We start from the raw sequence: 18,620 nt of genomic DNA on the forward strand, positions 1-18,620 counted from the left end.
CCCCTTGCTCGTGATTGAATAACTTATTGTGTATCTCAGTTGTCTGCTCTTGATCTAATGGCTTTACTCTCTGTTTTGTTCGTCCTACCCAGGATCATTCGTTCTCGGTGATCTGCTTAGAAATGTTTTACCTTGCATCGCCATGTTGAAACGGTAAATTTGAAACGGATTCGCTCTTAGTGCATGCATCATAATGCATCGTGGCCATCTTGGGATGAGATTCCTTTAATAGGAAACCCATCAAAGAATGCCGGCCATGCAAGTGCAGGCACCTCCATGAATGTGTTCACATGCTGAAACTAACAAGCATTGGCAAAGCCAATTGCTTGACTATTTAAAGTCGAAACCTCTTGACTTTGCCAGTGCTTTTTACAAAATCCAGTGGCTGCTGGGTAAACCAATCTGAAGTGTGAAACCTGCCAAGATGTCAGTTAGATACATCAATAGATTTGCCCATTGGCTGAAGCCTGAATTACGTCATCCCATTTTCAGCCAGTCCATTGCGGTTTTTATTTTTTTCTATTGTATTGTGTGAAGTGTGCATATATGCAGCGATTTAAACTTAATTAGAAAACTGCAACATAGCTCGAATGGTAATATGGTCGTCTGTTGGTCTTGGGAGTCATAACCCATTGCATCCACACATCCACAAGCACCTAAAGGAAGACAGTCCACCTGTCCTTACATGTGGAAAGGCAGACATTTGAAAACAAACACAGCAAAACATCTTTTACAAAAACTTCGACTCCAAAAGGTATATTACCAAAATCTCAAAACTATGCGAAAATATCTCTATATACGAAGTGTCAACCTCTAGCTAATCCTAGTATCAAGCTTCAAAAGGTCATCCACAATTTCAGGACCAGTGTAATGCACTACTGAGTACAAGCGCCTACATTTGCAGCTTTGTCTCTTAAAACTGTCTCTATTTCTCTGCACAGATCAAGGACGCGTTCTCAAATAATACCAGGGCTTGGGTTACAAACACAAAGATGTTCCGATTATGTCGATCGATATTTAAGAAGTCTCTATTTCACAGATCTTGAGCGGGATCGTTAGTCAACGCAGCCATGCCGCACAAGAGCATCGTAAGATGATTTTGCAGAATGGTTTCGTCTGAACCTACGAGGTTACCTCCCAGTTTTTACAGACCCATCTGCTTCAGAGAAACTCCATTGTCTCTAGCTTGTGTTGGCACCTCTCATACCACTGCACGATCTTGTTACCTGTGGCCCATGCCTGTCTGGCTCTGGGAGTCCCGTTTCAAGCTGCCTTTGTCTTATCTGATCATTTTCCATTTCACATTAACAGTATAGATGTATAACTCCAGGCAGTCTGCCTCTGACTGTCTGGGGAAGGGCTGTAAACTGTAATCCGATCAGAAGGTTTTCGTATCTGCAGATGGATGGAAGTAAGGGAAATAAGAAAACTCATTGCTTGGACGAATTACACGTTCCAAGTTTTTTGCAACACTGAGCGAAGTGAAAATCATTTTTACCCACCAATTACGGTTTGTTGATTACAGATCCCGTCTTTGACTGTAATTTATTTTCTGTTACTCTTTTCTTTTTTTGGTCAATGTTTTGGTAAGTGTTAATGTGGGTCTTGGTTTGAGTGGGTAGCATAGCCTATAAGCCTAAAGAGTCCTAAATCCTTGTATGGTTTTGTGACCTATTTGTTATACGTTTATAGGAAGGACCCCTTCATGTTCTTGGATGATATACTGTTAACAGATGGCAAAGTATAGCAAACTCCCAAGAATTCGAACCACACAAGGCCTATATTGTGCTCCATAAGTCTCTCAACGGTGCAGGGTCATAGAGTAGCTTCTATCTGTCCATCATTGCAAGGCAATGATGTGCTTTTTGTACTAATCTTAACAGATGCAAGGCGATAGAGTACCTCCCATCCGTTCTCTAGGAACATATAGCGATAGACGTATTCAGTAGGATGCACAGTCAAAGTCTTCCTTCTTTCTGTGGTATAGGGGCATGGTTTTAGAATACCTTTCACAAGTTCTCCAGCAAGAGAAGGTCTTACAGAACTTTCCAGCTATATTTCAGGGATGCAAGGTCATACGATACTCTCCATATAGGTCTTTCAGACATGCTAGACTTTAAGTACAGATCTGTCTTCCAGGGATGTAAAGCCATGAATCTGTCCTCAAGAGATGCAAGGCCATGGAGTACCTACTATATGTGCCTCTTTTTGTCCTCCTGGAGTGCATGGTCATAAAGTTCCTTCCGTCTGTTCACTAGGGAAATAAGGCCGTAGGCAGGGCCAATGGAATTATGCCTAGGAGAGAGCCAAATTATGCTGCCGGGTTAAGTAAATTATGTGCAAAAAAAGCAAATATGCAGCATAATGCAGCACAGTTTGTAATAGTATTACTTAATTTCATCATTCTGAAATTATCATTATCATTTGAGATTAAATAGCAAAAACGTCCCTGTTTATTTTATACTTTCAACACATTTAATTGTGACTCTACAGCATTAAGCGCAGCTGTGGAAGAGGAGACCTGTCTCAAAGCCTGTTCTGAATGACACATATTGAAGCTTGGTAAATTTAATAAACTCGTAGTGGTCTTGGATCACTAGGAGCAGTCAAATAGCACTAAGGTGATCAATGGTGGCCATGATAAGCCTAATAGAGTCTGAAGGAGTAAACCGTGCAGGACACATCCGGATGCTAAAGTGTGTGCATCCGGACGCGTCCTGCACGGTTTTACCAACCGAATCTCTGTTTGCTTATCCTAAGCCTTGAAAAAGTCTTGTAGACGAAACACGTGTTGGCTGTTTTGCTGTATGGACTATTGTTTCAATTGGTCATTCTGCTTGTAACTTTGACCATTTATTATCATCTGGCTGTTTGGATACATAGACTCACTAAAGCATGTAGTCTTGGGGATTGAGACTCGAACTACCCATCTGCATTTATAATAAATCTCGAAAACGTCATCTTCTCTGACCGGACATCTACTTAATTCCTGGACATTATCTGAATCTATGATATGGGTGTGCCCTGGCCACTCCTCTTATTAAGATAATGGTTGAACGTTTTAAGCTCCTTAACTCAAAATACCAACCTTAAGAAATCAGAGATATACATTGAAGGCATAAACATTATCAAACTACCTATTATTATGATTCTTTATGGTCAAGCATGCATTTATAGCCATATGAGGCTCAGTACTGGGATTGCAAATTTAGGTATAGGATGGAAAGTGATCACTTACAAATTAAACGCTAGAAAATGAATAGCCTATTCATAATTCTTTAATAAGGTGTTCTTCATAAGTCGCCGCCTATCATCAACCTACTCGGAAAGCACCCACGTCACTCGCCCTGCTGGGATTCAAGTTTATAAGCTGTTGCTTGTTGGCTGGTGATGCATGAAGCTGTAGCAGGTGCTCATCCCAGTGAGCTACCCAGTAGGGTAACAGTAAATTACACCAAAACCGTGGATGCAAATTGGCCAAGTGCTCCCCATTTTCGAGCGCTAGAATTTCCTTTTCTTTTTAATGAGAACCACTTTATCCGTTACACTGTCCTGCCCAATATGGCCCAGATTAGTGGTGGGCTAGCTCCATTGCAACGCCACATTAGCGGCATTTTTTTGACACTAATGTGGTATTGGAAGGGCAAAAAAGCTGCACCATGGCCCAGATTTATACTTTTTGCTGCAAAACTGTGCACACGCAGTTTTGCAGCAAAACGCATAGCGCCGGCTTGCGCCATTCCACAGTGCCAGTCATGTGTCATATTTAAGGGATAGCGCAAGCCGGCTCTAAACTTGAGCTAGCATCTTAAAAAAAGATTCTAGCCGGTGGGGGGTAGGGAAGGAGGGGCTTGTGAAAAAAAATAAATGAAGTTTACCTATTTAGAGGCAAATAAAATGCCTTTAACTAAGCTAGCACCATTTCCAGGAGCACAACCAGCAAAAACATGACTCCTGTCTTAGGAAAGACAGGAGTCCTTCCCACCACCCCAATGGCCAGCACAGGGTACTATACTTACCAGTTCCTACCTGGGATAAGGTCCCCCATTCTCTGGTGTGGTTGTGGGTGTTCCTGAGGCTTGGGGAGGGCACCTGTGGACCCATTCCATGGTGTTTACAGATCCCCCTAATGCCTGGTCTGACCCAGCCGTTAATTAATGGTGCAAAGCAAGCTTTGCACCATTATTTAGCCCCTCTTCCCACCCGTGTATCATTTTAGCTCTGAGGGGATAAATATGGGGCTATTGGAATAGTACCATTTTTTTAGATTGGAACGCCTACCTTGCATCTCATTGACGGAAGGTAGGTGTACGCATCCAAAAAATGGTGCAAACTCCTATATTTTGACGGTAAGAAATGTCTGTCAAAATATAAATATGGAGTTAGGTTAGCGCCGAATCTGCGTAAACAAAATGACGCAAATTCGGTGCAAACAGGGTATAAATATGCCCCCACAATGCTTGCATTGCGCCACTTTGTAAACCCTTGTGCCACGTTTTGCCTGCGCCAGGCATAACGCATGCAATGGGGGGCAGTCAGGCGCTAAGAGGGCTGTGAAAATAGCGCAAAGGAATCTATGTAATTTCTTTGCGCCATTTTTATCCAAATTTTTTAACGCCTGCTAAGTACAGGCATTTCCCATTGTGTTCATTAGGCTTCTGGGTGCTTTGCAGGATTTGTGTCAACATTTTTTACGCTAGTCCTGCTAGACTGGTGTAAAAAAAATTATGACGCCAGTCCCTCTTACTACCACCATGGTGCGCTGTATTTTAAATACGACGCCCACATGGTGACGTTAGGAGGCACTAAGGGGCAGAAGAAAAGTAGTGCTGCACTGGGTGCAGTGCCACTTTTCATAAATCTAGGCCTGTGTGTGCAGGATCAGCTGCAGCAAGGGGCCCGGAAGGCCCCATGAAATTATCAGACCCAGACCTTCTTCCATTCCAATGAATAGCGCCTTGCACTTGACACACCACATGACACGCACGCATCATCCTCGCAATACCTTTTTTATTATTAACGCCCGAAGGCAAACGGTGAGGGAGTATCACTGCAACGCACAATAGACCCCAGTGTGCTTCTTCCCGCTAGCATATGTCCTCTGTAGACAGCGTCGCTTACGGGAGGCGCGCGGCGAAGGCGTAGGTACAGTTCTGTTATTTTCTTTTCTCTTCGCTCTTCTTGTTGGACAGCATTTCATGTCCCAGTGCCCAGCTCTATATTTTCTCCGCCGTTGATTCCGCTGTAGGTCGTTGTTTACCTTGGCGCAGCCATGTTTGTCAAGAAATGGCGCACGAATGTAACCTCATAGCGTGCTTTTTTTTTTTTTTTTTTACCGTTTCTGTGCCTGTCAGGTCACGCAGGAGTATCGTGCGTGTTATGGGTTTGCTGAGGGGACGAGTGAGGCACACAGGTCAGTGTATGGTGCACATCCTCAGAATAATTTCGTAAAACGGGGATGAACATTTTATTTCTATGCAAGTTTTTTCAGGTCATAATCTTAGGTAATGGATGCATCAAGAACCCACGCCAGCCACGTTGCCACCGAGTACAACCCTATCCCACCTCAACTCCCTCTAGCCAAGCCTGGCACCTCCTTAACACGAGTAAATGTAACACATTTTAAGGCATCATCTAGTGGTGGGGCATACTGAATAGAGGTTCCCTTCTGTGCCTGGGACTACTATGGGAATGTTCGCTTTTAGTGGCCAAACGTGCGTGCAGGCATCGATTTTGTGGTGGCTATGAGGACCCAACAACGTTTCCAGTAATCTGCCGATTTGATTGGCGACTAGGCGCCGTGACCTTCCAGTCGGCGACCAAGATCCAAGTGTTCACTCATTTATATAATGTAGACATGCATTTTATAAATGACAGTGACATTGACTATCTTTCAGTCAGGCTTTGTTTTTTTTGTTTATGTCTCATGAGATAGATAACACTATGCCACGGATTCATGTAAGAGGAAATGTGCTAGAGAGTTTTAAAATATAGTTAATGAGTCTTCAGGATAGCTAAGTTCACCTTCCTACATCTAGGATGGAGAAATCCTGGGGCACCACAAGACGGCCGCGTAGATGCCAAATTGCCTGCCAATTCAGTTATCAGAGTTCAGTTATCAGAGGTTAAGCAGCAAGGCATCATCACATTAAACTCGGAACATTTGTTGTACTCCTTAAAAAGCATCCTTCAAAACGAAACAAGCAAACTCACTCCTTTCCAGTTTCAAAATGTCAGTTTCAGCTATTTACATGGCAATTTACTGTTGAACAAATAAAAAAGGCGCAATATATAAATAACTTAAATGCGCCCTTTACATTTCAGTTTGTCATGGTTATTACCTTATTAAATTTGTATGGAGCTAAAAATTGACTTGAAAAGCACTAATAAAAACTAAACACGACCATAAAGCTCAGATATAGCTGTATGTAAACCTGCTCTCAGGTCCCATGGCGCACTTTGTACAATATATCACAAATACATGCATTTGGTCTGATCCCATCACTTACAACAAGTGCAACTATGAAGGCCAACAGCATTTAATGTCTTTATAAATCAACATTTGCAGTCTTTCTTTCATGTTTAATTGCATGGCCAGTATGACTGTTTCTAGAAGCATTCTTCTTGAATATAGGCTCATGCAGTGCCTCAAAACATTCACTGTTTTACACCGACGGCTAGAGTCATGGCCGTATAGTTTACATATAAATAACACAAACCATATATAGACATATTAAATTTCAATTACACTACAGTTAACTACATGGTTAAGAGTTACAACACAAAAAACGAAAATGTTTCAGTTTATGGTTAGCTTCACGGTCCATGGTCCGTTTAACGGTCACGAAGACCAACATTCGCACTCCCTGTTGGCTAGCTTGTTGTATGTAGATGCATTGGCCTCACCAACTTCGTGTCTAGTAGCATTGACTGGCTACTGTACATGCTCCTGCGTGGCCTTCTCGGGTAGCGCGTCCATTTCCCGACATCAAATCTGGAATAACGTTTAATTTGAGAGAGGCCTCGTGTGTGTACAGCTTCATGTCTTGCTTAGGAGTCCTTAGAATATATGATGTTGACCCTTACTGCCAGGGACAGTCTAGGCCAGCTATTAACTGCGCCCAAAGTCTCAAATAAAACCGTCTCGAAACAAGGGGCCTGTGTAAGCCTGCCACGGGTTTTGCCATTCCTTGCAGCCCCCTATTAAATGGCTCACCTAGACTTCACATTGTGGCTTGGCAGGTAGCCATCGCCAAACAGCTTGCGCGCGCTGTCGCCTCCACTCGCAGAATTGCGCATGCGCGCACGAGAGCGCGCGAGGTGCTTGTTGCTCCATGGCAAGCTAGGAAGAACACGACGTGTCCATTACTGACCATCAACCGCTTAATGCGAGCACTACTTAGGAGGCCCATATGGCTTTTTCATTACATAGAAAAGGATATGTGCGTCGCAAAATAAAATATCACTATTATCAGCATTGATAAAGGAAGCTCCGTGGGACCTCAAACAATAGGCTAGTGGGGTGACAGCTCACTTTTAAGATCTGTAATAGCGCATTGTTTATTTGCATCGCTGCGAGAGGGGATCGGCATGCATTTAGAAATGTTAAAGGTGTCTGTTATTAGGTCGACCTTTTCTATATATGCCGGGTAGCGCTTTGTTGCCTGTTGTTAGCTTGGAGCGCTATGTAAGTAAAAACCCACACCCGGACAGCAGGGAAACCCGATGGAAGCCCGTTTTTCGTGCTTACTTAAAAAAAAAAAACTAAAAAGCGTATGGGGCCGAAGTGTTTCTTGAGAATCCACCCCTGGCGCTGCCGAATGCGAGGGTTGCTAGTCTCTTTTCCAGCACATACTCACTCCACTTCAAACAACCTACTTCGTCTCATTCTTAAAGGTTGTCCCTTTGTCACATTCCTCTTCCTTCTGTCTTGTTTTCTTCCTCTCTCTGTCTTGCTCTGAGTCAAAATTTGATATGAAAAATTAGTGCCTTGGTACCACCGGCGCTCATTTTTGGGGAACTGCACTAATTCTGCCGTTCTGCAGTGGGCCCACTCTCACTGCCTTGCCGACATGGACGTTATTTGTGGGTCGCCAGGGGACCCAGCTGCGCCCCCAGCTTGCCCCTTACGACCCCTAGCACCGCCTCTGCAACCCCTCGCCTCAGATGTGGCAAAATCAGTGCCAGGAACTCAGGTCAGGAGCAGCACTTGCTTGGTCCTCCACTTCCTCCTAATATATTATTCACTTTTCGGCTAATAAAAAATTGAAGTACAGTCAGCTGGAATATGACCCTCCTTGGAAGCTGAGGTAAATAAAAACACTTACTTTTAAGTGTGTGTTGTGTGCATTCTTGCGGGTGAGAGTGCTTATGTAAACGAGTGTGTGTATGTGTGTTTGTGTAAGCATTTGTGTGAGTGAAAGTAAAGATGAAATGGCGTGCAATGTCACTTCCACTAACCCTGGCATTTTGGTCAATTGGCCTCCATCCTTTCAGAGTCTCATTTTAAAGACATGCCGAAAGAAGTAGGCCTCAACGTGCCTTCCCGGGCATATTTATTGTGTGGCAAAGGTGAACCACAGTGGTGATGTCACCCGCACAGAGCGTGGGCTAAATTATGCGGAAGTAACACGTTAAAATTTAACATAACCTTTGATCCATTTGAGTTAGTAAAACTCTTTGTTAAAATGTGTAAATTATGAAGAAGATAATGGATTAGTTGACAAGTGCAGCAAATCTATAACTATGCGGAAAACGTCCGGGCCACAGAATCACATAATTCTACTTCCCCCCCTGGATAATTTACGGGTTTGACACGAGTACTGAAGAGGTTCCTTTACAAGCTCCTTGCACCGCCTTAGTGCCTTTTCTATGCCAAGGCGGCACAAAACAGTCCCTGACCCCTCGTTATATTTACAAACTGGCACATTGTCACCATTGCCCCAGTCTGTAAAGCCTGGCACCACATTATACCTACGCCAGGTATAATGTATGCATGGTAGGCAATCTGTAAGATTTCACTGCGCCATGCTGCACCAGCATAGCGACATTTTCTTAAATCAATCCTGTTCAGGGCAGGCGTTAAAATTAAGGCTGTGCTGTATCCTATGGGGTCCCCTTAGCATTGCTGGACTAGCATCAAAATTGACGCTAGTCCAGCCATTTTAAAGGTTAGCGCCAGAATAGCATCAGAATTTCTGGCACAGTTGTGGACACTTTTGCGCCATGGAGCACTGTCTTGTAAATACAGTGCTTCCATGGCGTTGTTAAGGGGCATAGGGCGATGCAAGAAAAGTGGCACATCAGAGCTGATGCACCACTTTCTTGTAAATGAGTCCCTATGTGTTCTAGAGATGAGCCTGAAGGCAGTGCATGTTTCTGTCTGTCATAAGCAGGGCCACTGTAATTATTTGTTTCCAGCTCAAACTAATCAAACGTAACTAAGAACGTGGCAACGTATTTGTGCACAGTGGAAGCCCCTTTGCAAAGGTTAGCTGGTCATCTTTCAGTTGCTTTTTTCTGTAGTTGATTGTTGAACTTGTACTAATAAGGCAAAATCTTCACCCAGACAGTAGTGCCACGTGTAAAACGAAGTAATACTGTCAAAAAATGTGCCACATCAGGCTGCATAATATCACTTTTATTGCTGTATTATCTAGTCAATCTCGTGCATACTTTGGCTCTCCCATACGGCATAATTCCAGTGGCCCTGATCATAAGGTGTTCAAACAACAGATGATCACTCGATCCTCAACTAAGATTGTTGGGCACGGATGAACCAATTGTAATGAGTGGACTTTTAGAGTACCTCGTCACATGGCTCTGTTGACAAGTTAAGTGTATATTTGGCTACAAAGTGAATATTTTAGCTATTTTTTTCAAAATCTTTTCTGGGGAGGGACTTCCTGAGCCCTCCTTTCAGGCAGGATAGGCCTGCTTGCTATACTTCGACTTTAGGTACCTACAGTTAAATGTTAAAAGGGGTGGAATCAGCAGAAGAAGTGGGCCGGTCCGTGCCACTCACTCCCTGTACTTATCATTTTTATTATTGACTTATTTATTTGTTTTTTAACAAATTAAAGACTGTACTTACAATGTCCAGGGGAGCAGAAATCTGGCTATAATGCTGGTGGGGAAGGGGGCGCTCCACAGAATGTTAACTGCAATTCTACCACTAGGTGCATACATCTGGCTGCAGCTGTTGCCCAGAAATGCTCAAATCTAAGTAACCGTCCAATTTAGTAGATACCTGGCTCTAACGCTGCACATGAATACATGAATGTAAATGGAGGTTTGCTGATATATGCGGAAGTCTGACAGTAACGGTTACCCAGACATTCAGAGATGGATCTGTAAAGTTTCACAGGAATGCAGGAGTTACAAGAGTTTAACTGCAAAATAATTCAAGGTTGCAGCGGATTCGCACATGATGCTAATTCTCCTCAAAGAATCCCTGATCTTCAGGACTCTATAAATTAGTGTCCAAATATTTCCCGACAGACTTGGGGCACTCAAGTAGGGATGCATTTCACACTATACTGGACTGCACAGAATGACATGAATATATTTTTGCCAAAATAAATGACTGTCCCCGAAAAAAACATATATGGGCTACTACGCAGCATTAAATAATCAAAATCATAAATCAATCACATAAAGTCAGTTGTATATTTTTTTTATATTCCCTATCTGTCAAGAAAAAACTCCCCCCTGCGTGTGTAACTAATTATTTACGGAGATCAAAATAAAGATTGAATTCTCTGGATCCAGCTCAGTTGCCATGGCTTTACAGTCGCAGGGCGATGGCTAACATCGTGGGAATATGAGTGTCACAGAATGTTTAATATAAAAAGACAGCTGGGCGCGAGCTCCAAGGTCTTTGGAAATCTGCAGGCTGGATGAAAGGAAGCTCCTTGTAGGGGGCACGCTGGCATCCGAGCCAAGCACAACTGACCCATGGTTCGCACGGCCTGCCGCCCGCCTCTGAAGACGCGCTGGTGCGCGAGAAACAACCAGACGCTTGTTTTAATCTGCAGTCGTGTTTTTTAATCTCTCTGCACAGAAACATACTCTCCAAATAGCCCTTCCAAAAAAAAAAACTCCAAGAAACCCTTTCTGGGCCAGAATTTCTTGCTCTGAAGTGCGCTCTTTTGGTGTACAATTCAGATTTCACTGGTTGGTGCAAAATCGCATTATTGCATCCTCTGCATCTGAAAACGCGGATGTGAAATCTCACTGCTCTATGCAATCCGTTCCCGTGGCCTTTTGCTGTGACTAATTTAGATGAACAGGCTGGCTGCAGTTAAAAGACCCTGACAATATCCCACTTTTTTTGCGATTGCACTCTGCGCCAGTTTAGAAGTACACTGACGAGCTAGGAAGGCGCCATTTCTGATTCAAACTTCCTGTTCCTGCCCATTGTACTGCCACATGCTGTATTCTGCCCTATAGCGAATGCGTCTGCTGTCTCTCGATGGCGCAATGGCGGTACCCTGAATGATAAGACCCCCTCCATAATGTGAAGAGGGGGCCGAGTCTCCCATATTCATTGGTGTTGGGCTGAATGGGGGCCTCCTGAAGAGTAAGAGACGGAAAAGCAGAAAGGGAGAAAGGAGAAGGGTAAAGTGCTAAATCAGGGGTGAGAAACCTTGATATCCTGCTTATGTGTAATCTGCATCAAAACTGTGTAAAAAATCAGAAGAAACTCAAAATCCCAAGAAGTTTCCCCTGGAGAAATGTCCTCCACCATACTATCCCTATGAAATTCCTCCGATTTCTCCTTCTAATTTAGCTTTAGCTCCTAAGGTAAAAATGGGCAAGATTCCATTATCATTCAGCAGCAAATAGGGCCCTAAGATTCTCACAGCTGGCTGTCGACAAAAGCGCACAAAAATAGGAAGACATCCAAGGAAACTTACGAAAAGTCCATATACCTAATATTGTTAGGCAGTGGAATGGGCAAATTAGGTGGTACCCATCAGTCCTCATCAACTTTTGCAAAGGCCACTGGAATTATACAGTAATTTAATACACAGTTATGCAGCGCAGTTGCTAAAATTGTGCAGCATAATGCAGAACCTTACTTGACAGTGTTATTTCACTGTTTTGCTACTTTAGCAGAAAGTCAATACTTTCTGGTCAAAATGGCTACTTTATGATTACCAGTGTAATAGCCGTATACAGCACTACAGTCAATTTAAAGGGCCTGCCACTGTGTAGCACCACTTAGGGAGCCTGGATTTCTTAATTTGATACGTCTGAGCAAGAAAGGGCAATCATTTTTTAATTGAAATCTTCACATTATGCAGATTATGAGAGGTGTGCACTTAATTCATAATGATGTCTAAAACTAGTAGGGCTTGCGTACCATATTGACTCTATTCCGACAACTGACAATTTTTGGTGGATGTTCCACTTCTGCTAAACTCCTGGTAACCCCCCATAGTAATAAAGCACAGTATTTTGTCTTACTGGTACTCCTTTTATCGAATGTGAGTGCATAGCAGGCCTCTTGGTGCAGTGGGACGTGAGTTGCATTTATTTCTGCAACCAAGCTGTTTCACAAGATTATATCCAAGTACCTTAAGGCTGTGTTATGTTACCAGAGAAGGGAAAAGGTCTAGTATGATGTACGTTTCTCATTATTTCTTCACCATCATTCAGGTCTCTGTGGCGGATCCCTGCGCAAGTGGGATGGTGACTGACCAGGGGGAGTGCTGTACTCTCTGTCCGGCAGGGTCCGGGGTGTCTGTGCCATGCAGCAGCTCCAACACAAAGTGCGAAACCTGCAAAAAGAGTGAGTATTCCCCCTCTCCCTTTCACGCCTCAACCTCGATTGCGCGTAACAAACTTCTACTGTTTCAAATCCCTGTACATAACAGGTGTTAAGCAGGCTTTGCACCATTATTTGGGTCCGCCTAACTCCGTGCATGTCGTTTCTGTGCTGGAGCATAAATAAGGCGATAGGAGGTTAGCGTGATATTGTGGACAGGAACGCCTACCTTGCATCTAATTAGTGCAAGGTAGTTTGCTGCATCCACAACATGACGCTAACTCCAATATTTTGATGCTAGACAGATCTAGCGTCAAAATATAAATATGGAGTTAGCACAGCATCATTTTAGCGTCAAAATTATTGGTGCCAAAATGGCGCAAGCAAAGTATAAATATGCCCTTTAGTCTTCTGATCTGCTTGTAATATTGCTGAATTACAATTTGCCTGGAGCACGGAAATGTGCCCATCTCTTAGTCGAAAGGAACACACATGTTCTAGAGCTCTTCAAAATAATTTTAAAAAGGCCTTCCTAAGAATGCAATGGTGTTATTTAAAGAAAAAACGTGCGGTTTAAAGTTATACCCAGTTTCCTTAACGATTTTCAACTTCAGTTCATATCCACAATTTCTTCACAATTTTTACATAAATACGAATTACATGTTTTTACCTCCAAATGGTAAATAACCATGTCTTCAATTCAGACCACTTATATGTGCACGTGTTATTCCAATGCCCTGTAAATATTGATTACATTTTTCATATATATACATATATTTAGCTAGCAGGCTGCTGGTAAATAAGCTGGATAGCCTTTCTGCAGGTTAGGAGCCCGCAGCACTGGCAAATAAGTTGGTTCTCGCCTGGGCGCATGCTTGGGTGGTAGCCTACTACGCACCCCGAGACCAGGTGTTCTTTGTACTTAAAAGTGCTGGTAAGAAAGTGGACAAATCCCTTCCTGCCTCAAAAGGCTTGTAAATTTATGATTCCCACATCTCCTTTTCTCTTCCCCACCCTACTCCAGTCACCTTTGTTTTTCTCTGTCAACATTTCTGCGGCTCTCGGTGAGTTGAATGTTTGATGCTTCTGAGGTCTGGAGATGACGTTCCATTAACTGGGTAATAGCAACCCCTCTTATTTACAACCCTTGGACAAGGGAGACGTGCACTATGAAGCGCTTACAAAGTTACTATTATTGTTATTGCTTCGCCTTCGTGTTGCTATCCCCTTTCCCACTATTTTCACTGACTCCCACTGATTCACTTTCTATTACTCAATTCACCTTCATGTTTTCAATGAGTTCTTCCCCTTGCCGCACTCTTCCCATTTTTAGGGTCGAGCCTGCGTCGCATGCGCTCACGCATGCGTATCACAGCGAGACACTTTAGGTTTTAGAAAAGGGCTCGGAGCCCTGTAGACGTTACGTCAGTGTTTTTCATTGGTTCAGGGGCTTGCCTATTAAAATCTGCATGCTTTCATTAGTTGAAGGCATGCATACGTCATGCTTTTTCCAGTGGCTAGCTCTCCTCGAGCGCATCGACCAAGTACAGAAAACATGCGAGGCTCGCTGTTTTCTGTCCAGCTCGTGGACTACTTTCTCTCTATTTTCCTAGCGCGATTTCGCTTGGCAGAAGTCGAGCGCTTTACACAGTTAATTGCACTTTTTTGGGATACGTACATAAATGCACTTTTGCCGATATGTGAAAAGTCGGGTTAGGAGCTTACAACACTATCAGCTCTAACATGAGCAAACGAGAGACCCATTGCATTGCAAATGCTTGTTCTTACCTCCTACTACTTTGTGCTACACTTTTCCTCTTCAGCGTACTTTTCTGTTCCCTTTTATTCTTTCTACTTTATTCTTGTATTTTCCCACTTTCCCTTTCAGAGCCTCCCCAACTCCATCTCTTTGTCTTACTCCTAAAGACAGACAGGTTATGTTATCACGTGGATGTGATGGGCATGTTCCCGGGCACATTAATTCTGACACTTTTTTTTGCGCAGGAATTACAAAAATCCTTTGCATAGTAATGCTGAAGAACATCCTTTACATACACGAATTCTGATCAAAATCTCTTGGAACATGCCTTCCGAGGGATGTATTTTAGTGACCCCTGAACTAGTTTGGCCACCCTCTTCTGGTGCATGAATTCTCAATAGTATATTCAACAGTCACATGTGATCTGAAAGCAATTTATCCTTGAATGTGAATCCTGATAAACGTATCCTAATGGTACATACATTCTAATCTGCATCTTCTCCCGGTGCATGAATTTCATGACAATATTCTCAAGGGCCATGAATTCTTATGACCGTACTCAGCTGGGAGTATACTCTACAGACACGAGCTCTCTGAGGGGTAATTTATCCTTGCACGTTAATTCTGATAGGAATGGACTCAATGGTCATACGTTCTATAGGGCACTGGTCTGGTGTGTGGTGAGCACCTATGGTGTTATCACCCTATACCAGGTCCAGGCATCCCCTATCAGTAAGGTGTAGTCAGTGTCTAGGAAGCCAGGATCTCTTAGCGATAGCTGTGGATGAGCAGCCAATAATTATGTAGGGGACATGCAAAGCTTATGCAATACCACCTATAGTCACACAGCACTTACACACATGAAAGAACCACACAGTGTTACAAAACTAAAGGTACTTTATTTTAGTGAACAAATACGAAAATATTGTATAGGCAATACTCTACTAGCAGGTGAGTAAACACACTATTATACACACCTTAGTAATCAGGAAGGGGTATAGAAAGCAATAGAAAACAGTGAAATAACAGTAAACAATAGAGACCCTAGGGGTAGACCAAACCATATACTAAAAAAATGGAATGCAAATGATGGACCCCCACCCAGGTAAGTGGAATCTGTAGAGGAGAGCTAGAGGGGAGCGAGAGGAACTAGGAACCCCAAATGGTAAGTACCAGAGTGCCCCCCAACGACAAGGACAGAAGAGGGAAGTACCTAGTTTTTCCACAGAGAAACTTTGTAAAATAACTGTGCAAGACCCAAGCAAGACTGCAAGAAGCAGAACATGGATCCAGACAGAAGAGGACCTGCAAATGAAAGGGAGAAGCCGATGTCCCACGTCGGAAGTATAGTTCCAGTCTGTCTGTTGTGTGGAAAAACCACCAATAAGCCTTGGCAAAGGCAAAAGTTGCAGAGCTGCTGGGGACCAGGAAGGTCCGAGGGGACTCAACCCAAGGAGAGGAGTCCGAGGCGACCCCCAGCAGTCAGGAGAGTAAGAAGTAATGGATGCAGTCCCCACAGGCAACTCTTAGGTAGCAGGCACAGGAACTGCGGTGAGGCCCACTCAGCACATCGGGAAAGGAGTCCCACGTCACTGGAGCAGTAGGCAGGAGACCACGCATTGCAGGGAAGAGTGCTGGAGGCCGGGGCTACACGGAGCCTGAAGATCCCTTGGAAGGAGAGCCACCAAGCCATGGTAGCTGCAAGAGTCGCAGTGCACTGTGGTGCCCTCCTGCAAGGAGAGGCAAAGACTCACCACGTCCAAAGTTGGACAGCTGGTAGAGGGGACCAAGGGGAACACTCAAGAACACCATATGTATTGCAGGATCCATGCAGAGTTGCAGGATAGAGGATGCATGCAGTCGGTCGTTGTTGCAGTTGGTGCCTGCGGATGCAGAGAAGTGACATCACTTGCCTGACCTGGCCACTCAGATGCTCATAGAGGTCTCTGCCCACCTTGGATTCAGGATAGCAGAACTAAGTGGCCACCTGGAGGAGATCCTGGCACCACCTCTGGGGTGGTGATGGACAGGGGAGTGGTAATTCCCCTTTCCATTGTCCAGTTTTACCCCAGAGCAGGGACTGGAGGTCCCTGAACTGGTGCAGACTGGTTTATGCAAGGATTGCACCAAATGTGCCCTTCAAAGCAAACCAATGGCTTGGAGAGGGTACGGTACCCTTCCATGCCATGTAACCCCTATTTCCAAAGGGAGAGGGCGTTGCCTCCCTCTCCCAAAGGAAATTCTTTGTTCTGCCTTCCTGGGCTTACACTGGTCAAGCAGAAAGGGGGCAGAAACCTGCCTGAGGAGTGGCAGTAGGATGGACTTACGAAATCCAGGAAAATTGAGCTGAAGTTAATAGGGGCACCTCTGCTCATACAGGGGTGCCCTCACACAAGAACTTGCGCCCTGCCCTCTGGGCTGGGAGAGCCTGCCATGGGGACGACTTACAGTGACCTGGTGCAGTGACCTAAAGTCAAAGGGTGCATGGACCTTTTCACGCAGGCTGCAATGGCAGGCCTGCAGACACATTTTACATATGCATATCCCAGTGAACACAGTCAAAAACACACTTGACAGCAGGCAAAAAGTGGGGGTAACCATGCCAAAAAGAGCGTACTTTCCTTCACGTTCTAATCTGCATGTTCTCCTTGTGCATGGAATCTTGTAGACATGTTCTTCTGAACCATAAATACTTATGGGCCTGTTATCTGTCATAGTAAGAGCTGAGTTGGGCTCCTGCACATCACCTATGTTGGGCTAGATAAGTGCTGCAGAATATTGTTTTCACATCAGCATGATTTCTCCTGTGGCACAAAGGGGAAGTTATGTGCTTCCATTGTAATAAATGTGTCTGAGGTGCACTTACAAGCCTTTATTCTGTAGAGAAATAATGCTTTAAAAGTGTCTGAAATCTCTGTTTCTGTGACTATCTGAAAAGTCATGATGCGACTATGGTCTTCCTGATGGTTCAATGTTCTTGATTACACAAGCGAATGTTAAATAATATTATACCACATTTATTTTTAGCAGTTCCTTTTTGATTATTTGAACTATATGTGGTCTGGAGGTTTCCTGATCCAAAACTAATATCGTACCTCAAAACTGCACACCTCAGTAAGTTCACGAATGCAGCTCAAAACATAGTGAAGAAAGATGAATGTACATATATATTTTCATTTTGTTTCACAACTTAATATAAGTCAAAGGGGTATATTTGCATAAAACTGTGTATGCAACTTGCAGTCTATCCACACCAAATTTTTTTAAAAAATCCACTCTTCCCACCCCTAAGAATCTGAAATCTACACGCGATTTTTTTTTTTTTACCTAATTTGTGACTCTAATCTCAACTGTTTTCCCCTTCTCACTTTGTGCCACAGATGTAACATTCTCCTCGATGAGCAGTGCCACAGAGCAGTGCAAACCCTGCTCCAGATGCCCCGTCCACATGGAGGTACTGATACCCTGTACCCGTTTCGAAGACACTGTGTGCCGCTGTGCCAAGGGGTACTACCTGGAGATTGAGGCTGGCCACCGGAGATGCTTGCCCTGCCGGACGGAGTGTAGTGTGGATGAAGTGGAAATCGCTATGTGCACCGATATGTCCAACAGGCTGTGCGTGGGTAGGTGTCAGGACTATGGTGCTTGCTTGCATTAGGGCCTATGGCACCATGAACAAGCCACTGCAAATTGATGCCTCTTATTGGTCAGTGGGAAGGGTTGAGGCAGCGAAAACATCAGGTGCTCGGGGGTGTGACATGGTGCTCCACACAAAAGTGCCTGTCAGATTCATGGGCTGTCAAGATGTTTCCCAGTTTAACTGGTGGCTAACTGTTTTCTGTGACCTTAAGATAATGCATTATGGTGTTAGAAAGTCCCTCCATTCAGGTCTATGAATATACCCTATCACAAGGACCCATGTTTAGCTCATTCTGGCTTCCAAGTCATATCACCTTACGTTTTGGTATTTGTAGTTTCAAGTTTGCCATTGAAAGAAAACACAGCAAATCAAGTTAAATGAAGTGCAGATGAACTTGTAGTTTGCCAAGGAGAACTTTCTTTTTCTCTCACATAGTTTACGTTTAGGGG

At 43.9% G+C, this 18,620-nt stretch overlaps 1 protein-coding gene across 1 annotated transcript in view; it reads left to right on the top strand.

The window, feature by feature from the left end:
• The window catches only part of LOC138261682 (tumor necrosis factor receptor superfamily member 16-like), a 67,663-nt gene that overhangs the window by 21,086 nt on the left and 27,957 nt on the right, over positions 1 to 18,620 (top strand). The window contains exons 2-3 of the mRNA XM_069210929.1: positions 12,664 to 12,796; positions 17,912 to 18,154. Of these exons, the coding sequence (XP_069067030.1) occupies positions 12,664 to 12,796; positions 17,912 to 18,154 (376 nt within the window). The remainder of the gene's footprint in view (positions 1 to 12,663; positions 12,797 to 17,911; positions 18,155 to 18,620) is intronic.

Source organism: Pleurodeles waltl, chromosome 10 (assembly GCF_031143425.1).
Source record: "Pleurodeles waltl isolate 20211129_DDA chromosome 10, aPleWal1.hap1.20221129, whole genome shotgun sequence".
In the NCBI taxonomy this organism is placed as follows: Eukaryota; Metazoa; Chordata; class Amphibia; order Caudata; family Salamandridae; genus Pleurodeles; species Pleurodeles waltl.